At 38.9% G+C, this 25985-nt stretch overlaps 2 protein-coding genes across 6 annotated transcripts in view; one reads left to right on the top strand and one right to left on the bottom strand.

The window, feature by feature from the left end:
• The first annotated feature begins 1349 nt into the window (after positions 1-1349).
• RPS6 (ribosomal protein S6) lies at positions 1350-6194 on the top strand. The gene is made up of 6 exons (XM_038169854.2): positions 1350-1505; positions 1808-1939; positions 2565-2775; positions 3138-3284; positions 5136-5293; positions 6053-6194. Exons 1-6 carry the CDS (start codon positions 1500-1502, stop codon positions 6146-6148), a joined length of 750 nt encoding a protein of 249 aa, XP_038025782.1. The 5' UTR covers positions 1350-1499; the 3' UTR covers positions 6149-6194.
• A 7078-nt stretch (positions 6195-13272) lies between these two features.
• Positions 13273-25985, bottom strand: part of DENND4C (DENN domain containing 4C) — a 69161-nt gene continuing 56448 nt past the window's right edge. For all 5 annotated transcript variants that reach the window (XM_038169853.2, XM_072031654.1, XM_072031656.1 and 2 more), the window contains 9 exons: positions 25647-25756; positions 23877-24052; positions 22940-23122; positions 21415-21604; positions 20192-20437; positions 18730-18847; positions 16938-17091; positions 15738-15802; positions 13273-15028 (listed from right to left, as the gene is read on the bottom strand). In XM_038169853.2, coding sequence (XP_038025781.1) covers positions 14892-15028; positions 15738-15802; positions 16938-17091; positions 18730-18847; positions 20192-20437; positions 21415-21604; positions 22940-23122; positions 23877-24052; positions 25647-25756 — 1379 coding nt within the window. In that variant the 3' untranslated portion in view covers positions 13273-14891. The remainder of the gene's footprint in view (positions 15029-15737; positions 15803-16937; positions 17092-18729; positions 18848-20191; positions 20438-21414; positions 21605-22939; positions 23123-23876; positions 24053-25646; positions 25757-25985) is intronic.

Genomic DNA, 25985 nt, shown 5'->3' with positions numbered 1-25985 from the left:
CTTACGCAGGAGGTGAGACACCTCACACACACACACACAGAGGTGGCTGATGGAGGCACGCTTCCAGCCGGCCGTCTGTCTGTCCCCCTGTTCACCCAGCAGTTTCGGACAGCACAGCAGAAGAGATCAATCAAGCTTCTGCTACCAGCTGCTGCCATCGAAAGCTGGGAGCTCCACCATGCAAGGGCTCCCAGACCCAGGGCAACACTTACCAAGACTTCTGCAAGGTTGTCATTCGAGGAAAGTTTACCTGATTGGAAGCCACTCGATTTATAGAAACACAGAAACACCTGCTCTTCTCCTCCGGAGCTGTGAAACAACACAAGGGCAAACAGTAGTGGCGCTTTGTGCTTCAACAATGTCAACTGTTCAGTTGTGGTGGTTTAACCCGGCTGGCAGCTCAACACCACACAGCCGACTCACCCTCCACCCTCCCTCTCTGGGATGGGGGAGAGAAACGGGAAAGTGAAGCCCGTGAGTTGAGATAAAGACAGATTATTAAGACAGGAAAATAATAATAACAATAACGATGATAATAGTACTAAGAATAATAATGTGTACAAACAAGTGATGCACAATGCAATTGCTCACCACCTGCTGACTGATGCCCAGCCTATCCCTGAGCAGCTGGCTCTCCCACCCCAGCTAGCCACCCCTATGTATTGTTTAGCATGACGTCAGATGATATGGAATACCCCTTTGGCCAGTTTGGGTCAGCTGTCCTGGGTCTGTCCCCTCCCAGCTCTTGCTGCACCCCCAGCCTGCCCACTGGCAGGACAGAGCAAAAGGCTGAGATGTCCTTGGCTTGGTGTAAGCACTGCTCTGCAACAATTAAAACATCGGGGTGTTATCAGCACTCTTCTCATCCTAAGCCAAAACGTAGCAGCCTACCAGCTACTAGGAGGAAAATTAACTCTGTCCTAACTGAAACCAGGACAGATGTTTAGCCCGGAGTCTCTACGACTCCATTGTTTGTCTTTAAGAGGCATTTTTCTCACTTCGAGTGAAACTGGAGGGCACAGCCACACTAAGGAGTCAGCGCAGCGCTTTTGAGCAACTTTGTGCAAAATTTAACCCTGAACCCCCACCTAATTATATGACACAGACGCAGACAGGGTTTTTCTCCGGCCATTTATTAGCACACTCGCCCAGCGTGTGAGGGCAGCTGGGGGCCGGCCCCTCCTGCAGGTGACCGGCGGTAAGGGCCGGGGAGCGGCCCCAGGCTGCGCAGGGCGGGCTCAGGCAGCGCGGAGCCATTTCTGCCGCCCGCACTGCCCCGGCCCGGTACCACCGAGCGCGGGTCCGCCAAGAGGGAGAGGCAGCCCGGAAGCCGCCTCCTCCGCTGCCGGCTCCCCTTGGCCCCGCCCCCTTGCGGGCGAACCGCCGCTCGCCATTGGCTCCCCGCCACGGCGCGCGGCGCTCTCGCGAGGCTTGGCGGGTTATGTGCGGGCGGCGGGCGGAAGTGCGGCCTTTTCTGTCGGCGTCGCGGCGAGGGCAGGATGAAGGCAAGGCCGCGCGGCGGGGGCGGCCGGGCCCGCGGGGGGCCCGCGCCGCAGATGGGGCCCGGCGCCTGCTGGAGGGGCGCGGGCACCGCCCGGGGGGGCGCGGGGGGCTGCGGGGGGCCGGATGGCGGCGGATCCCCGGCAGGGCCGCCATGGGGACGGCGGCCGCCATGGGGGCAGGGTGGCGGCTGGGCCTGCGGCTGGGGGCCGGCAGGGAGCCGGGGGGTGGGAGGGGGGGGAGGTTTGTGTGCAACGCGCGTTGTGAGAGCTTGAAGCTGAACGGCGTTCGCTGTTTGTCCGGTTAGCTCAACATCTCCTTCCCAGCCACCGGCTGCCAGAAGCTGATCGAAGTGGACGATGAGCGCAAGCTGAGGACGTTCTATGAGAAACGGATGGCCACCGAGGTCGCGGCTGATTCTCTTGGTGAGGAGTGGAAGGTAAGGATCCCAAGGGCGTGACAGCCACAGCCGAGCTGCTTAAGGTACAAAACCGTTTCCAGGGTGTAGCTGTAGCATTTTAGGGTATTTGCATGGTGCTGGTTTGAAAGCTTCTCTTAAAGTACATACTGAATGCATTCTTCATAATAAGTTAATTTTTGTTGGTGCTGTCTCCTCAGAAAAGGAAATAAAAGCTATTTTTCTCACTTTACACGTGTATTCATAACCCAGACTTTTATGTTGAACGCATATTTCTGGTTTATGATACTTACAGGCTTTGGTTAGGCTTAGCGTTAAGGAGAAGAAAATACAAGGATGGATACCATTCAGTTTGATGGATCTTGCACAAAATTTGTAATCGTTAAGAATTTTATTTTTGGATATGCGTTTTTAAGAGAAGTAAAGTAAATGTAGATCATATCTTAGCGTGCTGTGTTTCATGTCTGTGTTAAACAAAAATCTTGAACTGTTGGCGTGGTGTTGCTTCAAGAAGCTCTTCATGTCTGCAGTAGTAGTGACTTCTGAACCACTGGCACAGCAGCTGTTCCAGACAGCGTGTTGCGATCTCTCCATTTCTGGGAGTAATAGAGATGAGCAACTAAGATGTGTGTTTCTGTTTTCTCAGGGCTATGTTGTCCGAATCAGTGGTGGCAATGACAAGCAAGGCTTCCCCATGAAGCAAGGTGTCCTCACTCATGGACGTGTCCGCCTTCTGCTCAGCAAGGGCCACTCCTGCTACCGCCCCAGGAGAACTGGAGAAAGAAAACGCAAATCTGTCCGGGGCTGCATTGTTGATGCCAACTTGAGCGTTCTGAACTTGGTCATTGTGAAAAAGGGTAAGAGCCTGGGTGAAGCAGTCAAAATGTAGAAATAGGCACCAAGGAAGAGCCTCTTTGCCAGAGTTCTGCGGAATGGGAACCCCACAGTCTTAGAGTAAAAATGTATCTTGAAATCCCTCTTGAGTGTTACATTGTAACTTGAAAACTGGTCACTGGTTACTGAAATGTTTTCTTTGCTGCCAGCAGTACCATTGCATTAAATCATCAAAGGGTAGTCAGGGTTGTCGATACTGGCAGGTGTCCCCAAGGATTACCTAGTATTTTTTTTATGTATTTTAAATTCAGGACTGTTGATGAATTGAACAGGTGGTTAATAGATGCAGGATTTTTTTACCATGTTTAAACTCATTCTCTCAAAGGTGAAAAGGATATTCCTGGGCTGACAGACACAACTGTGCCTCGTCGTCTTGGTCCCAAGAGGGCTAGCAGAATCCGCAAGCTGTTCAATCTCTCTAAGGAGGATGATGTCCGCCAGTATGTTGTGAGGAAACCTCTGAACAAGGAGGGTAAGAACTGAGACTTCCTAACTTTTGCCTTGATTTTAGGCACTTTTCAGCAGAGAGGTATCAAGTTTTCTGCATTTGTGGATGAGAAGTTGACACTAATGTGTTTTCCACTTTTCCATCCTCCATTTCACTCTCAATCTCTTGGCGCAATTTATTTTTAAATATTTTATATACTCTGATGTTATTGGTGGTTCTAAGAAAAATTGAAAAATAATTTTAATAAAGTGAGGATAAATCAGGGATAGAATGATAGAATGTTTTTGAAATGTTTCGTAGATTCATAGGACCATCAAGGTTGGAAAAGACCTCCAAGATCACCTGGTCCGACTATACCCCTACCACCAATATCACCCCCTAAACAATGCCCCTAAGCTCCACATCCAGCCTTTCCTTGAACACCCCCAGGGACAGTGATGCCACCACCTCTCTGGGCAACCCGTTCCAATGCCTGACTGCTCTTTCTGAGAAGAAATGTCTCCTCATCTCCAACCTGAGCCTCCTCTGGCACAGCTTGAGGCCATTCCCTCTAGTCCTGTCACTAGTTACTTGTGAGACGAAGCTGAACCCTTGATTTCCTTTCAGGTAGTTGTAGGGAGGAATGAGGTCTCCCCTGAGCCTCCTGTTGTCCAGACTGAAAGATTTATATCAGGTGGAGATAGAAAACAAAATATAGAGCAGGTATTGGTAAGACTTTTCCCCCGTGCTTTTATGACAGCCTGCAAAACGAGCTGTTCCTGGGAGGTCAGTGTTCTGCTGTCTGTCTGTCTCTTCTTGCAGTGTTTAATGTCTGGTTCTGTTGTATTTGATCAAAACATGAATGGTGAGGATTTTTAAAAAGAAAGATTGTGGTGAAGTGCAAGTACTAAGGGAAGTTACTGGGTAAAAGGCTGCAAAGTGAAATTTTTTCCATCATAGGAACCATGTTGTTTGCTAAAGAATGCAGTCCTGCTTGACTGGTGCAGACAGTTGCTTGTCACTTGAGTAGTGAAATTATACAGATGTTTGCATTCCTGTTTGATTGTTAAGGACTTGTGGATTTGTTTTCTGGGGATGAAACTTGAAAGTCTATGTAGAACTCTGAAGAGCTTTTTAAAGCTGAAAATGCAGTGGCTTGGTCTGAAAGCTAAGTGATGGCTTTCCACATTCATTAAATATTTTAGGACTATGGGAAATGATTTAAGACAGGCTTGCTGAGAAGCAAGGAATTTTCACAGAACTGGAGGGAGTTAAAAATGCATTGCAGTTGTGTAGCATTAACAAAACACAGTTTTAACGTCTGACAGTAACAGAAGCACTTCTTGCAAAACCTGTTCCTGCTGAACCCTGTTTAAGTTAGTGTATGTAGTATGCGAAGTTAAGTTCCACTTGCTGTTATGGTGATGTTCTCTTTGAAGGTAGTTAGGGGAGGAGGCTGAAGGTCTCTTCGGAAGGAAATTTTGTCACTTCTGCCTTTCTACTGAAAGACCTCAGTGTGGCCTTTCAATATTTAAAGGGGGAATATAAAAAGGATGAGTGAATACTATTTTTTTTTCAGACATATAGATAGTGATAGGACAAGGGGTAATGGTTTTGAACTAAAAGAGAGGGGAGATGCAGGTTAGATGGTAGGAGGAAATTCTTCACTGTGAGGGTGGTGAGGCCCTGGCACAGGCTGCCCAGAGCAGCTGTGGATGCCCCATTCCTGGAGGTGAGGTGTTCAAGGCCAGGCTGGATGGGGCAGCCTGGTCTGGTGAAAGGTGTCCCTGCAGGGGGGTGGAACTGGGTGGGCTTTGGGGTCCCATCCAACCGGATGATCTTTGGGTTCCAACCTGGGCCATTCTGTGATTCTACTGACTCATAAGTCTATTCTAGGCAAGAAACCTAGGACCAAGGCTCCTAAGATCCAGCGACTGGTGACTCCCCGAGTTCTGCAACATAAGCGCAGACGTATTGCGCTGAAGAAGCAGCGCACTCAGAAGAACAAGGAGGAAGCAGCAGAATACGCCAAGCTCTTGGCAAAGAGGATGAAGGTACGTGCACCCCTCGTAACATGGCTGTTCAGAGTATCTTGCACTCTAGAAACAAAGGGATTTGATAAACCTGACTGTACACCTAAAATGGTACCGTAGTTAGCTGATTGTGACTAGCAATACCTGAACGTGAGCGTAAATATTTCTGGTCAAACATCTTTGAGAGTTGCTATTCATTTTTGCCAGTCCTGGAAGAGTTGAATTAATAGGTCTGGTTTGTTTGTGAGAGCTGATTTTGAAGAAAATAATGGACAGTTACAGCCTGTGACAATGATAACATTTTTGTGGTAGCAATTTTATTTTAATTCTAGGTTAACTAGGGTGTGTGAGCATTAGAGTGTTTGTGTAGAGAGAGGAATTGCATCCAGTAGCTGGCCTGGATGGAAGGTAACTGGAAGGTAACTTGGCAAGAAGTTGTTTGGGTGAGTTTGCACTTGAACCTAAAGCAGCAATGACTGCAGAAGCAATACTGTTACAATGTTTAGCATGGTAGTCCAATGTTTTGAGACTCGTGGACCGTAATGGAATGTAGACAGAATTCCTGTATGTTCTGAGCTTGCATCAGTATTTTTTCACCGCAGTTTTGGACACCGATGATCTGGATTGGTTAGAAATGTGTGTCTCTATGGGTTTGGGTACTTGTAGAATTTCTTTGGTCTGGGAAGAAGGGAATCTGGATTCTGCTTTAATAAGTGAAGGACTAAGAGCTTGATAGCATCTGACACAAGATTGATCATTTCATGCTGTTTTGCTTTTCAGGAGGCCAAGGAAAAGCGCCAGGAGCAGATTGCTAAGAGGCGCCGGCTTTCTTCATTGAGAGCTTCTACATCTAAGTCTGAGTCAAGTCAGAAGTAAAGATGTATGTGAAAGTAAAATAAACCCTTTTTGTGGTTGAATTTAACTGAGAGTCATGTGCGTGTTGTTCCCACCTTTATCTTAGAAGGAGGAGCACCCAGACCTAAATGGATCCACAATCCTTGGTCTTGAATCTGTTCTCTTGAGAACTTGCAATGCATGTTCATGCTTTTTGTGAGAAGTTCCAGTTTGTAATAATTGTACATACATCCTGATTCTTAGAAGCAGAATTTACCTGCAACAGCAAAATCCTGTATTGTGGTTATGTAGTGGTTTAATTTTTTTTTGGTCATAAGTACAGGACAGTGTTTCCAGATGAGGAAGGAATACACTTGACTTGGTACTGAGCATGTGATGGTACAAATCTAAAGTCTGGGGATTCATAGAGTTAAGTGCAAGTATTTTGCCAGTCTGCTTTTGAAGTTAATACTGAATACAGAGAATGAGTAAGCGGTCTACTAAAAGGTTTGCTGTAGCAGTTTCACTCAAGGATAAATGCTAATAACCTGCATGTATTTAGAACCCATTTTGTGGAGATTCATTAGGCTGGTGGGAATTCTATGATTTAGGAATATATAAAGTATTGGCGATGGATTAAGCTGTGTCTAAATAGATTATTAGGTGCTCTTAAAATAGTAATCAGGATCGACCTCAGTTCTTTGTTCAGATAAGTTTGTGCTTCTATTGCCAGTATAGAAGTTAAGAAACTTTAATTTTCTTGTATGCGTAGCAAGGATATTTAAGCTAGGACTTTACCTGACTGGAAACAATTTTTGAATATCTTGAATGTGGAATCTGAACTCTGAAAATCTGAAATCTGTGAAATGGGAGTTGCTGATCTTGGATGAGGGTATAATTTGCTATGAAACAGGTGCATGTGGCTGAAGTCTCAGACCAAGAAAATTGCACAAAGCAGTTAATCCCAGCTGCCAAACTTCTATGACAGCTTGACTGCTCAGGTGGAAGAATTGTATGGACTATAATTGATTTGTAATTGGAAAAATGTAAGTAGAAAGTGCAAAGTAAATTGGGTTAATGATAGTATATAAAGCACAAGTTAAATAAGGATGTTGGGTAGTTTCATAACGTGAATTATCTAGAATTTACCATTTTACATAAAACCAAGCTGGTAATTTCAGTGTGTGTTTTTTTTTATGGAGGCCATGTTGGAAGGGGCAGTTACTTCTTGGTCTTCCAAACCAGAGCAACTGCTGCCAAAGTTGTGTTAGTGCCTGAAAAAAGGTTGTGGGATGGATGCTGGTTGTCTTTGTCAAACTGTCCTTGAGAACACAGCCCTGTCAGAGCCAGCAAATTCAATTCTTGTAATGCAGAAGCAGAGGCATTGTTCTTTAGGCCATCAACAGCTCAGAGGTTAATGAGATACAGAATGCTGTCTGCATGCACTTGACAGAGTTGCCACAGTAGGATCTGCACTAAAACTCTGCAAGGCCAGCTGCTGTGGGGGTCTTCTAACATCATAGTATGGATGAGGGCATTGAGTGCACCCTCAGTAAGTTTGCAGATGACACCAAGCTAGGTGCGTGTGTTGATCTGCTCGAGGGTAGGAAGGCTCTGCAGGAGGATCTGGATAGGCTGCACCGATGGGCTGAGGTCAACTGCATGAAGTTCAACAAGGCCAAGTGCCGGGTCCTGCACCTGGGATGCAATAACCCCAAGCAGAACTACAGACTGGGAGATGAGTGGTTGGAGAGCTGCCAGGCAGAGAAGGACCTGGGAGTGATGGTGGACAGTCGGCTGAATATGAGCCAGCAGTGTGCTCAGGTGGCCAAGAAGGCCAACGGCATCCTGGCTTGTATCAGAAACAGTGTGACCAGCAGGGCTAGGGAGGTGATCGTCCCCCTGTACTCAGCTCTGGTGAGGCCGCACCTCGAGTACTGTGTTCAGTTTTGGGCCCCTCGCTACAAGAAGGACATCGAGGTGCTTGAGTGGGTCCAGAGAAGGGCGACGAAGCTGGTGAGGGGCCTGGAGAACAAGTCCTACGAGGAGCGGCTGAGGGAGCTGGGCTTGTTCAGCCTGGAGAAAAGGAGGCTCAGGGGTGACCTTATCACTCTCTACAGATACCTTAAAGGAGGCTGTAGTGAGGTGGGGGTTGGTCTGTTCTCCCACGTGCCTGGTGACAGGATTAGGGGGAATGGGCTAAAATTGCACTAGGGAAAGTTTAGGTTGGATATTAAGAAGAACCTCTTTACTGAGAGGGTTGTGAGGCACTGGAAAAGGCTGCCCAGGGAAGTGGTGGAGTCACCATCCCTGGAGGTCTTGGAAAGACATTTAGATGTAGAGCTTAGTGATATGGTTTAGTGGAGGACTGGTTAGTGTTAGGTCAGGGGTTGGACCAGGTGATCTTGGAGGTCTCTTCCAACCTAGATGATTCTGTGATTTCCACAAGACACTTCTGTTACACATCTGTTTCTTCAAACAGAAAGGTCTTTAGGGGTCTAGTATTATTTTTACTAAGAGATTAATGAAGTAATTGCCATAGAGGAGGGAGTCTGAAAGATACTCAATTGTGAAAGAAGGCCTGAAGCACTTGGCCAGTTAACTGGCAATTTCTACTGCTTAAATTTCATCTCAGCCTGAAATGTATTTACTTTCATTTTGAACCTAACCCCTCAACTATGATTTGAGGCAGGAGGTGCACCAGCATCTCTTGCAATCTGCAAGGGTCCATCACTGTGAAAGCACAACTCTACTTCCTCCACTGCAAAGTCACTGAAACAAAAACAGAATTCCCAGCAGGTGTTAAGTGACATACAGCTGCACACTTGCTCCCACCCACCTCGGTCAGGGATGGATGCTTCTCCTGGCCAGCAGAGGGCAGCAGCTCTATCAATAGGAAGCCAGGGTCCTTGACGTCCCTTCAGCCAAGGTTTCTGCCTGTGGTGGTTTTACTGTGCTAAGCAGTTAAACACCACAACCGGTCTCTCACTCCCCCTCCTTAGATGAGGAGGGGAAGAAGTAAAAGTAAAGAATGACTCACTGGTTGAGATAAGGATAATTCAACTAAAGGGAAAACAATTATTAAAGAAATATTATTATTAACTAAACAATTTTAGGGGGGAAAAGAAGGAAAGGGAAGAACAAACAAAACAAATGAAGGCTGTGTGGAAGTGCAGAGGAAAGAAATTACTCTCTACTTCCCACAAATGAGCGATGCTTGACCACGTCCTTGAAGCAGGGCCTCAATGCACGTAGCCAGTGTTCGGGAGGAGGACCGACATTTTCACAACAAGAGCCCACCCCTCCCCTCTTCTTCCTGTTTCCTCCTTTTATTGCTGAGTGTGACACCACATGGTACAGAATATCCCTTTGGTTTGTTTAGGTCAGCTGCCCTGGTGATGTTTCTCTTCTCACTTTTTTTGCCCACCCCCTAGGAGGGTTAAAGAGAGTCCTGATGCTGTGCCAGCACTGCTCCGTGGCAGACACAACACTGGTGTGATAACACTGCTGTTCCAGCTACAAGTGTAGAGCACAGCACTGTGTGGACTCCTGCAGGGAATGTTAACATCCCTGTTAACATCCCAGCCAAACCCAGTACACTGCCTCCAGCAGCCTGTTTTTCATTTTTCTCTGCCTTTATTGGTCTTGCTATGTGTGTATGGCTCACTTGTGGTGCCTTGGAGCCATCCTCTCTCATGAATGAAATCTGCCCAGGACAGTTCTGTTTTTTGTCTTCCCTCTGCCCTGTCTCGACTGCTCCAGCTCTTTCCCACCATTACAAATTTACTGAGATACTCTGCAAAAAGATCCAATGAGGCAGTTGAAAGTCTCTGGTTTTGCCCAACTACAAGCTGAATTTGCATTAAAGATTAAATTCTATCAAGCAGGTAAGGTCCAATGGTAAAAGAAGCTGAACAAGTGAAATTTCACAAAGGATTTGTACATACTTTATTTTGTGAAATACAATAAAAAATGTTTATTCCTCTAGAATATCTATACAAAATTTAGAATATGCAGAGTGCCCTTTTAATCTCAAGCAACATTTGTCACATGTACAAAACATTATAGAAACACTCATTAATCAAAGCACAGTAAATGGATGCCATTTTTCAACAACTCAAAACAGCCTCTAAACCAGTGCAAATTTTACTGCGTTATAGAAAATTCCCCAACTCCATAAATTCATAATTTATTCACACCACATCCTCTCATCCTCATGACAGTTTATTTTAAACTCCTAGGAGGAGTTTAATGTGCTTCTATAAACATCGAACAATCCCTTTAATTTGCACCACTGATTGATGCAGACTGAAAAACAAAAAGGTAAAACAATCCTTTTCTTTCACCATATGCATAATGATATACAGCAGAGTAGGAAACAGAACTACGGTCCAATTCAAAAGTTGAGTTTCAAGATTTAGAAGTTACAAGGGTGTTTCATTTATTTTTTTAAAGGTCTATGAAGAAAAGCTGAAACAGAAGGCATTGTGAAGTTTTTATTAGTTAAAAGAAGAAAAAAAAAGTATAGTTCTGCAAGGTGCCCACCTTACCATTTAATGAAATAAAGTTATCTGCACTGAAGTAACTTTGAAAAGAGAGAATGAGTGGATTCTTCAGTTACTTGTATTTAATAATTTGTTTAAAAAATATAATTTCTATGATCTAATTTAATATACACTTTGAAAATATGCACCTATGTTGCAGTTATTCAAGGAAAGCAGTAAATTCAAAGGAAGGTGTATTATTCTAACTGCAGCAATACAAAAAGCCATTAATTCACAGTTACAGTGGAATAAAAGTACTCAATATAAGTGCAATGTAGCTTGAGCTTAACCAATGTGAAATTCCACTAGTACTAAGACAAAGTTGTTTGCAAAACAAACTGAGTTTAAAACACACATGCTGATTTCAATACTTTCTATCAAACTTCTATTTTCTAAGCTTGAATTATATAGAATGTGAAGACAAGATATGACTATAAGTAACATACAGATGTTTCTATTAACATGTGAAAGCTGGTACCTTTTACTGTGCCAATACTGCAGCCATATCAGTCCCCTATGCACACCAGGGTTTCGAAGTTATTATAGGTTGGCAATGTGCCAGAATATATTCACAAAAAAGAATCTTTCAGAATCCTGATTTTAAAACTTTTAAGACTCCTATTTTTTTGTTGTTTTAATTCTACAAAAAAAAAAAAAAAAGGTAGTTTGACACACAAGTTGTATCTAGCTTTCATAGCTAGGGGAAAGGTGCAAGATAGTATCTTCTCAGCACTACTAACTGGAATCGAATGTTCTTAGGGCAACAATTCAAGGAAGCTTCTCTGTGATATTAGTTATTCCAATACAAACTTTCTGACTTCTTGGGCTTACTTGAAAGTTCACTAAGAGTTTGCTCCCACATATGTACACAGTTTGGTTTGTACCCTTATTTTGTGCAAACATCACAGGTTTTGAATGGAATATTGATCTATGACCATTTTCTTCAAGTTTATAAAACATGTTCAAAAACCCATCTTCTGCTTGAGTGCTAGCTGCTAAGTAGCTGTCAGACTATACAGAATATTTAGAGGCAAGGATGCTACTTTTTCTGCTTCAATTAAGAGGAAAACAGAATCAAGACCAAGTTTATCCACCTCCCTCCTCCCCAGTACCCTTGTCTAACTCATTCATGCATTATGGATTCGAATAACCAAGATTTGGATTACCAGGAACAGGAACATTTGTAGGCAACTAAATTATTCCTATGAAGCCCAAGTAGTTTATGCTGTTACTAACTGCAGATAACAATGTCTTAGGCCTTTACTGCCCCATGTTCAGAAACACAAGTGTTTGAAATGAACTCATATGAAGCTTTTGGAGACTTTTCCCCTCTTTAGTTTTAAACAGATTTTAGAGTGTATGGGTATTGAGCCACGATAAGCACTTTTCTTCAGCACAATTATAGTGCTTTTAGCATTTGAATTAGAGAAGTCTGCATCGCACAAATCTACCTAGGAAAACCTCCACCTGGTTGTAGGAGACCTAATAGTCAGATGGAGGAACAGGAACTGCCACCATGTACTTGCAAGGACAGAAAGCAACTTAACAAGTAAACAGTTGGTTCCCATTCCTTTCAAATTTTTGTGAACGTGTCTTGTTTGTGGTGTTTTGCTTTCTTAAAAAGAATCTCCTTATCATCTTAAAGACAAGATAACTAAATATTTTCAGAATTCTCCTTTTTAATTTTAATTATGGATTTCACTTGAGAGCCAGCTGAGTAACAGGCTATTGAAAACTATGCGTTAGCAATCAAAATTAAAAATATTAAGTGCCCACTTTTGCCTTTACATCTATATTAAAAGAGTTAATATCAGTAGGCATTTAATGATTTCAAATAATTCCATGCAGAACTTCTACCACTGTAAAACTGAGTTACATACAACAGGAATAGAAACTAATTTGTAGTGTACAGAAACATCAATACACAGGAGCAAATCAAAGCAAGTTCAGCCATCTTCAAAGATGACCTGAAATCATGCAGGCATCCTTTTTCCTCAGGTAATATTGTCTTCTTTCCTAGTTTCCGTATGTATGTACTGTAAAGCCTAACATTTAGCACTAGATGTAGTAGACACACTCTACCCTGCCTGTTTCTACTATACTATTTCCCAATTAATCAGTATTTTCATCACCAAGTAAGAAGGTTGTTTTAAAATTAAGCTTTATTACTATTATTTATTTCTGTATTACTTACCATGGTGTAAAAGCAGTCTGAATATCACCAGTTATGTAGAACAGGACTTACTGGACATATTTTTCTTTTTAATGAGCTGGGAGAATTAAGGATCACTAAAACTTCATTCCTTGTAAGCTGAGTCACAATCATATGGTTGTTTATCCATTCAATACTCAAAATTATTCGTGTATGGCTGTACATTTAATGTCAGTATACAGTTATAGAGTGAAATTTGCCCCTTTTTCTATGTAGAGGAATTAAATAGGAAGAATGCTTCAGAGAAACATTTTGTTTAAAAGGATGTTAACTGTGCATGTAAATTATATAAAAGGAGAAGAAGATTAAGTATGAAGAATCAGGCTCAACTCTTCCATTGTGATAAAGGTCTGATATCTACAAGCAACCGTTCATAAACCCCAAAGAATAAAGAACAAAAAAAGAAGTCATTGTGTTCTTTGCTTTTAATTGTTGAGACAGCACAATATTTTCATCAGGAAAGAATCTGTCCAGGCAATATCCCCAATATTAACTTAGGATCAGCACTTTTAGACAAATGCAAGGAATCAGTCTATTATGCAAACATATTTTGTCACAAATAGTGCAAATCCTTTGTTTCATTGTTATAAAAAAAATGCTTTTGATGTTTTAGCTGGAAGTGGTTTCAGACAGATTTTCATCCCTCATCATTTTCAAGAATAAAAATCTTTAAGAAAGGCTAGTATGAAGTAAATACATTCATACTCAGATGGGATTATAGTTTGAGCTATGCTCCTTCACCATGCTACCAATCTTTCTCATCTTTCTCCAAGAATCATTCCATTAGAAAAGCCACTCAGTTAAATTTCAGCAAAAACAAAAAATGGAATAAATCTTGTCATATTTCTCAAGTAACAGAAACATTTAAACTGTAGACCCGTGTCCAGGCTCTTCTTGCCAAGGATACGATTACTGTTGTACACTAAATATGAGGTGAGAAAGGATCTAGTTTACAAGATGCAAGCTAACGATGGATTTATCATCTCTTCAGATCATTCATTCAAGCACTTCATTTGTGTGAAGTCACACCTTGACGACCACAATTATAAATACGTTTTAATTGAAATATTAAATTTGGACTAATCAGTGCAAAACAATTAACCCACAGGCTAGCATGAAACCATGGGGGAGGGCAATAAAGAGATCAAGGAAAATACATTTTCAAAGCATACATGCATACAGTATAGAGCATAATTTTTTCAGACAGCATCTGTTTGACAAGCTTTCTCTGAATACTAATGTCTAAGTTTCCTGTGTAACTTGTAGAAAGCCATTCATTTCCAAGCGGCTAATTGGAGAAACCTATAATTCTCTTGCAGAAAACATCAATATGTTCACAGGATCTTCAATTTGTCAGGATAGAGTATATAGGAAATATGAATGCAAGTTTATAGATTTTATGACTATAGACATACATTATGAAAAAGTGAAGTCAAAGATCATTTTGAATACTGAGTGGGACAAGGGTAGAAATTTTAGGTACTGTGATCTGAAAAAGGCAACTTCATTGCAATTTCCAAAACAAGGACTCATATATTTACATTCATACATATATACTGCACAACAATGCAAAAGGTCATTTTAAAGAAGTACTGAAGTACCGAAAGAACCTAAGCATTATGCAGCAGGAAAGGTCTTTCACATTAAAATACACAAATATTGAAGGCCCTTAAGAAAGTCACCAACTATAGGCTCCTGTTTAATTATTGCCTTTCTGAACAGCTTGAGATTCTGGGGAAAGATTTGAGGAAAGAAAAGAACAAATACATGCAGGAAAGAAATTGCAGATAAATCATTGAAACCAACTCACCCTATTAATGTATTTTAAAAACATTTTAAAATCCTTTACACTGTCTCATGAGATGAAAGACAAGGTTATATGCTGTAGATCGATGAAATCACTGACAAATTGCTCAGTTATCACCTTCTAGGATTCAAAAGTATATGTATATATATATATATCCCCATACTCCTGGTTTGTTCACCTACTTTTGTCTTGCAGAAGTTTAGTTCTGTGCTTTCCTCTTTTTTATATAAAAGGTGCTCCAAAGTACTTCCTACAATACTCAACTCTGCTGCTTGGTGGAGCATCTATTTTCTGCATCTTTTCAAGATCATCCTTTGGTAGATTTTTATGTGCAAGTCTGTATTCACTATCAAAGACCTCTGAAATAGAAAGAGCATTGCTGAAGTCATTTATGAAACCATGTACAGAGAACAATACTGTTACTATTAAAATGCTTTTGGTCATTTTTATATAATAAAAAAATTATTATCTCAAGTTAACTGAACTAGGTACTTATTTGTTTTGCTTTTTTTCCCCCAAAAAATACAACCTCTCAGAAAACTCGAAAAGCATTTTCAGGCTGTAATGTCAAAAAGCATTGCAGTGGAGGCTCAAACTGCACTGTGTGGCTTGCCTACCTCCAGAATATTTCCTATCAGATGCCACAAAGGAAGGGAGTCTCCCTTGTTTGCATAGTGCCAAATAAATGTTAGAGTAGGGGTCAGCAGGAAGCATTGGCAAGCAGGTGTCTAGAAGACACAGAACAACACTACAGGGTATGTAGGTCAGAGAAAGATAAGCAAGAGTGGGAGCAAGTTTTCAGACATAAGGCAAAGCTTTAAGGTAATAACCTTTGTTTAAAATAATTACTTCTTTTATTCAAAATGGAAATTAACATCCCCATCTGGACTAGATTTTCAGAAAAGCAAAACCTATGACAGCAAGGACCTTTTCTCTAAAAATGCAGTAATTGAACAGTTACTCATCAATCAAATGCTGAATTTCTTCACTAGTTTTCATACAAAGTGTACACATATTTTGTACACATACCACATTATTATTATTATTATTATTACTACTACTACTTACCTATGTCAATGTTCTCTCTTCCAAGAGACACCAGAGAGAGGAAAAGGATTTCTCTGTAAAAACTCCTAGGAAATATTGTGAAGGATAAATCAGTGGAAAAATAACTATTCACAGTTTAGAAAGTCACTGTTCAAGAGGTTAATCTTCCATTATGCTCTTTCTGTAACTGTACTGTTATCTTGCTTGTGGAGAAAGCAATTGATCTACATGATCAGTAGCTTAAGGTTTTTTCATGCCTGAATATTTTCCGTAACATGGGAAGGTGTATTAACGCCAACTCTCAACAGTTAGAATGACTATAAAATCTCCCTGCCAAATACACCACAGAAAGCCTCCAGAACAACAAGAAACGTAAAATACAGCACTAGTTATTTATTAACTAATTCCTGTCTGAGGATTAAGGACAGAGAGCAGGCTTATTTCAGAGATCAGCCATACTTTGTTATTTGTTTCAGAAAGCTAAGATCTATCTCGGAACTGGTACTACTAAATAAATGGATATTAAACCTTTCCTTGTGGAACTGATAAAGATTCTTCTTTACGCAGATTAGTTCTTTTGTTTGTTTGTTTTTAGTACTTACAAACCACAGGAGCAAAGATTAACTTTACATGATAGACTCTTGAACAAACCTTGCATCTACAGTAATTTACTCCAGACTACGTGCTTTTGCATGAAAACCTTTTTGAAGTACTGTGCAGATGGCAAAATGTACAGCATTATTTACAAATCTCAACTTGGCTTGTGGATCCACTTTTATTAGCTAGTACTCCAGATTGGTATAATTTCCATAGCTGTATTTAGGTTGTTTGGAGAACATTCCAGGTACTGCAACAGGATGCTGTGCACTTGGACTTGATCTGCTAGGAGTGGAAACAACACCCAAGTCTATATAATCAGTACCCATGTTTTTTTTTTTTTTTTTTTCTTTTTCTCTTTTTAATTAATTTTAAAATGCTCACTTTGATTAAATAAACATATTTATCCATTTGATTTGGATGAATTTTGCATCTGGCAACAGAACGAATTTTTTTTGTAAACATGGGGAGTAACAAATATTTACAAATAAACACAGCATTTGGTAGACGCAGAAGATACTGAATATTCCTCAGAAATCCTTATGGAATTATCATTTTGAAGTGATTACGGTCTGATCTTACTTAACTTTGAGTGGGAAGCAAGAAAAAAGATTGTCCCTTTACCTTTGTCGTTTCACATCTGGTTTAACATTCTGTAAAAGGAGGTGGATTGGTTTAACAACATTGTTGTGTTGAATGCTTAGTTTGATGTTCTCCAATAAAGTGTTCACTGCCTGCTGATCTTCTGCCACTGTGGACAGTCTCTTTTCAGAAGAATCTGGTAAATGCAGAATGGTAGATTTTTAAATTAGCAAGCACAAATTCACTTCAAAAATGAAATATATATAGAACCTCTATTCAATCTACAGAAATGTGTTACCTTTGTCTGCTTTCCTTCACTACAAAAGTGACAGAATGCATCAAGTATTCCCATATAACAGAGAAGTACAAGAGACTGAAGAGACTCTAGCTTTGGATGTTACCTGTCATAGTTTATTAGCTCAAATATGTTACTGTACTTAGCCTTCTTAGAATGAACTTTTTATTTATTTATATGCAAAGTAGAAAGGAAAAAGCAAACACTTGCTTTTCAAACATGTCTTATCAAAGCCTTTCCTGAAAGACACTTGCAAATTCATTGATGATAACTTTAGGCTACACATTGAAATAAAGTAGAGTTGCACCAAATGAGAAAGAAAGTGATCAAGTCATTTACCATCATGATTTGTTGTTCGCATTCCTAGTTCTAGAATAATACTATTATTTTTTAGAAAATGGCTCATGAAGATATAAATTCCATTTACTGGCAAAAAAAAAAAAGCTACAGATTAGGCAGTAAGCACATGATGCGTAAATGAAATGTAGACTTAGCCAGGAGCCTAACCATGTTGACTTGAGCGTTTCATAAAATTGTCATTCATTATGGTTTTCCAAATACTTTCTGTAGAGCCGCTCTGCAATACTACTGCAGTTTTTTTTTTCCTCCAGCACAACATTTAAAACAGGCCTATGTATATAAATGCATGTATTTATGCATTTTCAAGTCTAAGTGCTTTGGGTCAGCTTTTCATATATTATACTCAAATTAATATGCTTCTATAGAAGTTGAGGAAAATACATCTTATTCTGTGCTCTTGAGTAATTTTCTGATCAGCCTGCTTAGTTTTAGGACACTTTGGACAACCTGTTTTTAATTCCTTAGAGCAAGAGCTAACTTTTAGCCTGGACTTTAAAAGTCAAAATGCAAACAGAGAAATTAGGTCAAAGGTTGTTTTTTTTGTTTGTTTGTTTTTTTCATTCGTGTGTTGTTTTGTTGTTGTTTTTTTTGTTTGTTTGTTTTGTTTTCTTTTCTTTTTTAACTGATAGAAGTAAAGGTATCTTAAAGTTCTCAGGAGTTCTCAGAACCAGTCTGCCACATGATGCTTTTTCATCCTTCCAAACCAAACTACACTAGGCAAAGGCTTTCTTGGATATTATTTTATGACAGCCAAGTAGGCTGTCAAATGTACTTATTAATTGGACTTGCAACCTTTCATTCATTTATAAAAATACAAGGTACTCTTTTGTAGTACAGTCTTTCTCTTTCTGTCTGTACAGATACATTCAGGTATTGCAGTGAACAATCAAACTGAGGGAAGATTTTTTTTAACAACAAATCTAGAACAAATGCTTCCATCCTGTTTGTAAGCATATGGCATATAAAGAACAGATTACATATCTTTTCACACAGATCGGGAAAATATCATAACAAATAATTTGATGTTGAAACAATGTTAAGTACCTAAGAGACTACAGATGCTTCATGCACTAAAAAGCTTTCCAACTAGGTGGGTGGTATACCTTCAGACACTACAAAAAAGCAGTTTCTTTCTATAAGCTCTTTACTCTGTTTACTTGTATCATTTATTTTACTTACTGAGATTTCTCCAAGATATATAGAGAGGCTCCCCAGGCTCTTGGTGGAGGTTGATGTTGTCCCACAGAAGTTGTATGTATACTAGCTTGCTATCTTGAGCAAGAGATGTCAAAGGAAGCTAAAAACATGAGGAAAGACAAAAAGTTTTAAGAACATACATGCACACTTACTGCTCAAAAAACTGTTCTTATGCTCATTTTGCAAACAAAAAATAGATTTACTTCACTTATATGGAATAAAACAAATAAGAACTGATGTCTGCATTTTCAGGAGCAGAGTCACATACACTGCAACATTTAACAGCCTCTTCTAGTCTAGCTTGACGAATGAAGATTGTTCAGTTTTCTATGTGTATCTGCAGAAAGTATTTGGTTATGTATCTTGAACTACTTTTTGTTAACTAAACATATTTCTCATTTTGTACTACTTATTACAGTCTTAGAGTTCTGATTTGAGTGAGTCTTGATATGCATAAATATGTGCTCTGTCCAGCAGCTAAAACAGAAACTGTATTTTCATACTAATACGAACCATTATTTCCATCATAAAACATCTGTCACTCAAAACAATAGCTCAATTTTTTACAAAAAATATAAAATTAAGTGCCACTGGAATCACTAATACAATAAGAATCAGTGGACAAATATAATAAGACAGTAGTGTATGAATTTAAAGTAGTAATCACAATTTCATGTCCCATCTTGTGATTTTCTCTGCTAATGCATTGTATTTTTCCATATGCTTTAGATTTTATCAGTATTAGTGTTCAGCCACATTTCTTAGAAAATTCTATGGCACACTCCACAGTAGGTTTTTTTTTTTTTTTTTTTTTAATATGTATTAGTTATTAATTTTATTAAAAATATTATTTTTTTTTAATATGTATTAGTGTAAGTTTATAAGCAGACAGGAAATTATTTATCACGTGAGACAAATACAAATAGTCAAGGAATTTGGCATTTACATACACAATTCGTATAGGTATATGAAAAACATCTGTTCCTTAAAATAGGAAAGACAAAATATTGAAAAGATAGCATTAATTATTTTATTCTATTTATATAGCAGTGAAACTCACTGAAGTCTGAATAGCAGAAAAGAACAAAGAATCTTACCCAAGAACATGAAAATTTTATGTACCAAATTATGGCAGTCCACAACATGTATTACAATACGTTGTAATCTGTTAAATCTCCACAAACATATCTTGTTTCCTTCAATGAATCTACTCTGGCAAGAATAGCTTGACTAGAATGAGTGATGTTTTCACTCTCTGTCTTTCAAGATTCTTTTTGGAAAACAAGCTTATCTGCTAGTAATATATTAAAAAAGACAGTAACACGTAATTTATTTAATCCAAGCTACTCAGAAGGCACTTACCTATTTATTTATTTATTTTTAACTAAACCCTCAAATTTAGAAGTGAACATATTACAGTAAACTAACACAAAATGTCACTAACCTGCACTCCATCATTACAATGTTCAGATGTTAGAATGAGTCCAGGTAAGTTGCTAGGTAGGTCCAACCGTCGGAAATACCAAACTAGGTTCCAGAAAATTATGGGATGCTGATTAATGAATTTGGATGTATGGATTACTTGCTCTCCCTCATTTTCCAATAGTGATTCAAGCTCCTTACGCAGTACCAAAGGGCTCAAGTAGGGTACAGATACAGGGAGAGGGTTAGGTCTTTTTATTAAAGGATCCTAAAAAAAAATACATTGAATATTATATAATATTAACATACGATATATAGTATGATATATAATATATATATAATATAATATATTAATCTATGGTATATAGTATTAATATATAATATTGAAAAATTTCCAAAATCAAATAATTTTTCTTGAAAATGCCCCATTGCACTGTTTGAAATTTGGAAGAAGCCTCTGGAAGTACTGAATACACATTAATTTTAACAGCATCAGTAGTTTTGTCTGCTGAGGTGTTTCTTAACTTTACAGAACAATCACTTAAGCTCACCTAACACTGTCTTAGGTGAAAAAGAGAAAAAGAAAATGCAACTTGTCCCTGACTACACAGTTTGAAGCTACCTAACTCTGTACTAAGCCAGTGGCAATAGATACAGCAAAAAAGCATCCAATTACATTATCTATGAACTGAATCACACATACATGATATATTGAGAGAGCCTCTTGCCAATAAAAAGCCCTACGAAAAACGAGGACCTCCGTTTTACTTGCACGAATAACGCAATATTCTCAATATATCCTCTTACTTTCTCCCATCCAACCCAGCAGGTAAACCTTTTAGAATATGGAGGAGAACTAGAAGTAAACGTGAAAAAGGAACAACCTTTCACTCATTGGACCAGTCTGTTGTCTGCACTATTTGGTGTTTAGCCTGCTGTAGAACTTGCGTTATTTTTAAAACAAACTTCCAATTTAGAAAAAGACAGAGAATAGCTCAGTTCTGCCACAGAGAATGCTTAAGATTAAGCAGCTATGTTTGTACCATGTACTAAAGAAGCAGACCTTGAAACTCTTTTAGACAAAAGTAAGCCAGAAGACACCAAGATTTCTTTGTTACAAGAATCTGAAAATTAGGCTTGACCATTTCTGTCCCCAAAATATTGGACAAAGCCAGTAGAAGAACTTTATTCATTGTAAGTTCATTGTATTCAATATTTTGCTGTCAACTGAGTGTACAAACTTACCACAACTTCTTGCAAACTATTTGGAAGACTAACTGTTGAAATGCCATGAGATGGTCTCTGGGAAAGATCAATGTTCTGCAGTGGACCTCCAACACTGTGGCTCCGAGTTAAAGACACTCCCCTTTTTGGTGGATTACTGGTAGATGTCTTCATTGTTCTGGGATCTTTGCTCTGTTCTTCAGCCACATCACTATTTGGATTTTAGAAAAGAATATGCTAATATGAAACTATTCAGCATTCCTTCAGCAACAGGAAGGAAGCAGACAACGGCTGCCAAAATAACAACACCAAAGCAGGTTTCTCTATCAACAAGGAATAGTATTTGCTCAGTTAGCTCTACAGTTTAGGGAAAACAAAACAAAATGCCTTTCAGATCAACATGGCCCTCACACCAAAAAAAGCAGCTGAGTATACTAAGGTTACTAAGACATCCGTCTGAAAAATCTGCAGTAATATATATAGGCACAATTTCTCTGCTACAGCCTGTGCTTAGAAAAATACCTACGTAGATTTTGTTAGCAGACAAATATCATCCCGTTTTGACTGTGTTTACTTCATTCTTTCCTTCACGTTTATTTTCTCTGAACGTTACTAACAGAGCAAAGATGCTATAGGGTCTCCTGGATTGCCTGAAGTTAGTCTGGTTTTTTTTTTTGTTTAAAAATAAATAAATAGATATATTTATATAGATATATATTGTATATCTATCTATCTATCTATGACACCAGAGTGAAGATGTTAACATATGGCAAGTTTATCTTTCACTTTAGAGCATTAAAATTTAGAGCATTAAAATTAATCGAAGTTTTAATAGCCTAACACAGGCCTTACCTAGAGATACTCAAGACTTCCACACTGAACAACGATGAAAAAAACCTATTCCAAGAAAATGTCAGCAAGTCCCAGCAAAAGCTTCACAATTCATGGCAGCAATATTTCAGTTCCTTTCCAACAAAACACCTTCTCCTCAATGCTTTCTTCCTTAAACTGTTCCAAAATACATACTGTTTTTCTGAATTTTAGTTCTTTATCAGTATTATTTGCCATAGAACTTGCACAATTCAAGTGTTTATTGCTCCAAAGGCTGTCTCTCAGAGACAAGTGTTGCAGCAAATGTACTTATTTTCCCTATTATGCAGTGTCTTGTTGTGTTAGATTCTAAACACAAAAGGAGGAGTAATGCTGGAATTTCTGCGTGTCTTTTAAAGGTGAAGGTGTTCTAACAGCACTGAGTAGAAGTTTTACCTATCAATAGCAAACTGATATGAAAATTCAAGATCTTTATTTCTGCAGATAGCTGTATCCTTAAAATGTACTCACAGGAAATGTAATCAACTTACATGAAATTGATAATAGCATGATTACATGGGCAAAAAAATAAGCAAGGAAACAAGACAATCATCAAGTTACAATTGGATTTCTCCAACATATTTAGTGCTTAAGCCAACCACCACTCTAGACTAGAGCAGAAGTATTAAAACTGTTGATACATTTCTGACAGAATTAACAATCCTGTTTTACCTACCTCTGCTCAGCTGCAGGGCTGGTTTCTTCAGCTATGGCATGGCTGGACTCTGGGTGATCAGAAAAACTGATCAAGTCAGCCACAGCTGGACTAGACAACAATTTCTGTTCCAGAGGATCCGTGGTTAATGGAGTATTACCACTCTGTAAACTATCTCCTGAGGTACTTTGCTTCAGGAAAAAGCTAAGTTACAACATGAATGGGAGAGGAGGGGAAATAGGTTAAGATGTAAGCATAGATCCAATTAAATTAGTATTTTCCACAGTTACTTTCAAAAAGCAGAAAAAAAAAAATAAAGAAACACAGCATTTAAAAGATTGAAAACAGAACACAAACTTCATCATATTCTCTCCATGGCAACCTGCATAGGGACAGTAAATGAACACATACAGAGATTGGTTCCACAAAATAAGAATGCCTGCTTTGGAGGTATGTAGTTACAAGGGAACTTAGATTGTAATGGCTCCCATCACTAACAATATACCAATATTAATATTGTAACATAGAGACTAAAAACTATTACTGACACAAAAAACAAGAACATAACTTGTTTTGCAAGTTTTTTGTTTGTTTGCTTTTACTTAAGTACACACACTACTGATGTTCTGTTTCAGCATTAAAGAAACAAAGAGAAAACAGACTTAATACCTTCTGTGCAGTAATGCTTAAAGAAAATACGAAAAGAGTGGTAAAAAAAATGCAACCACTGTTGTCTTTTGGCTATTTTATTATGAAACTCAACAGTTTACCTAATTTATAATTTCTTTCAGTGCAATCACAAGTGTTGTACAGTTACAATTTTAAGAACATCCAGACAAAAATACTGTGAGATATAGCTAAGAATACAGAAAAGACTGTACTGCTGTGAAATTGTAGGAAGAATACAACCACGTACAAATGCAAAGGTTGAGAAAGAAGATCTGTAAAACGCACTAACCTTGCAGAGCCACGTAGGTCTTTAAATTCAACATTAAGTAAAGGTAGGAAGGTACTTTTACAAAAAGGACAGGTAGTGTTCAAGTTTGAATCATCTGGTGTCCATCCAGCCATGATTTCTTCGTCATAAACCAAAGCACCACAAGCTCTACATTGAGAGCAGCTTGACATCAATACCTAAAAACAGCAAACAATGAATGCTATCAGTCTTGTTTTAGGATTTCTTTAAAACTGGCTTTATCGGCTTAATATCTACAGGAGTTTAAAAGGTTAAGTATCAGAATGCCTGTCTGGTGATGTGAATTTATCACTGCTTACTCATCATACTCAAGAGTTACCTTTTGCTCATAACTTTCACTGTGAAATGCTAACACTAATCTTTTTTGGTTAGATGTTCTGAAAGCTGAAAGAAGTGTTACAGAAATTGTTTAAATAAATGACTGTCTACTTTTCTGCAAAAGAAGTTAAAAAGAAAGCTTTATAGTGGAAAAGAGGGAAAGGTAGTTCTTACCTAGTAAAAGTCTCATTACTAAACTAGATTAAGAACTAGAGAAATGGCGCTCTGAAAAAATACTGTAGTAGCTGAGAAATGGTTTATTATCTATCTTTCAACTTTCTTTTACTTTATTGTTTCATTTTCATAGGAAAAAATAAAAAGTACCACAAAAACCACAATGACAATGTTTTAGACCAACAGCACCATTGCTTTTACAATCCAGTATCCCTTATGTAAGATAGTGCAGAAGTTTGACAAGTCTAAATCTGACAATCAAACATAAAATAAAATTACAGGGAACATAAAAATAACACTACTGAAAGTGATTAAAGCAAATTAAGTGACCCCTATGTTTTGTTTGTTGTTTTTTTTTGGTTTTTTTTTGTTGTTTTTTTTTTCCAAAGTTTGAAAACATTTGCAAGCAACAACTGAAATAGAGTCATTATTCTAACACTGAGTACTGTGCTTGACTGCTTTTTCATAGCAGCCTTTATGGTACTGTTTTAGATTGGTGAGCAACACAATGTTTTTAATGCAACAACATTTTAGCTGTTGCTGACCAGTGCTCAAACAACACCAAGGCCTTCCCCCCACCTTAACTCTGCCAACCCAGAAAGCAGGCTGGAGATGGGGAAGAGGTTGGGAGGGGACAGAGCAGGAGACTTTCCATCCTGTATAATGTCATGCTCACCAATGAAAACTGGGCAGGATGGGGTGGGTAGTTTTTCCAGGAAGCTGTAGCCTAGCGAGTGCTGGTCTGCTGGTGGTGAGTAACTGAGTTTGTATCACTTGCTTTTTGTTTTATTTTTCTTTTTTCCTCTCCTCTATTCATTTGAGAAATAATATTACTTATTAAATTATCTTCATCTTGACCCTCAAGCTTTTTTTCTTGCCTCTGCCGTTCCATTTCTCCCCTCTAGCCTGGTAAGGTAAAATGAGTGAATGACAGGGTGGGGAACTTATCTAGTATGTGGGGGTCAATCTACCAAGCTATCTAGTAACAATACATGATTTTCCTAAGGGGGAAAAAAACTTGAAAGGAGAAAAATCTTGTTTTCTCCTCAGCTTCTACTGCACTTTAAGTTTTAAGTTTTTCCTGCTCTTTTTCTTTACAGCTACTGTCACACCTTCAGATAAAAGTATCAAGCCTCTCTACAGCAGAAAAATGCAAATGTTTTATTATGGAAAATCAAACTACAGCCCAACTAAACATAGTTACTCCATGCAGACAAATTAAGTAATTATATCTTTCACTTATGAATTTATTAATCTTACCTCCATTGCATAGTTCTGGAAAATGCTGGATAAACTAGTATTATGAGAAGAGCTGAGCTCCGACTTCTCAGAATCTGGAACTTTTGTACTTCTTGGGAATGAAGCTTCACCTGTACACAAAAGAGTAGTTTGAGTCTTCATTCAAGGAAAGAACATTCCAAAAGAAAACCAAAATAGCAGGTTTTTTTTTTTGTTTGTTTGTTTTTTTTAAATCAAGACAAAGCAGTAACAGATCTCAAGAGACATATGTAGCTATTTAAATTCATTGATATTACATAACGTAAAGATACCATTTTTGTGATTAACATTCTAAATCTATTTTTGTCTAAAGTATGCAAC

This window comes from Anas platyrhynchos, chromosome Z (assembly GCF_047663525.1).
Source record: "Anas platyrhynchos isolate ZD024472 breed Pekin duck chromosome Z, IASCAAS_PekinDuck_T2T, whole genome shotgun sequence".
NCBI classification, from domain to species: Eukaryota; Metazoa; Chordata; class Aves; order Anseriformes; family Anatidae; genus Anas; species Anas platyrhynchos.
Note: the sequence above shows the minus strand (reverse complement) of the source record. Positions and strands in the feature narration are given on the sequence as shown.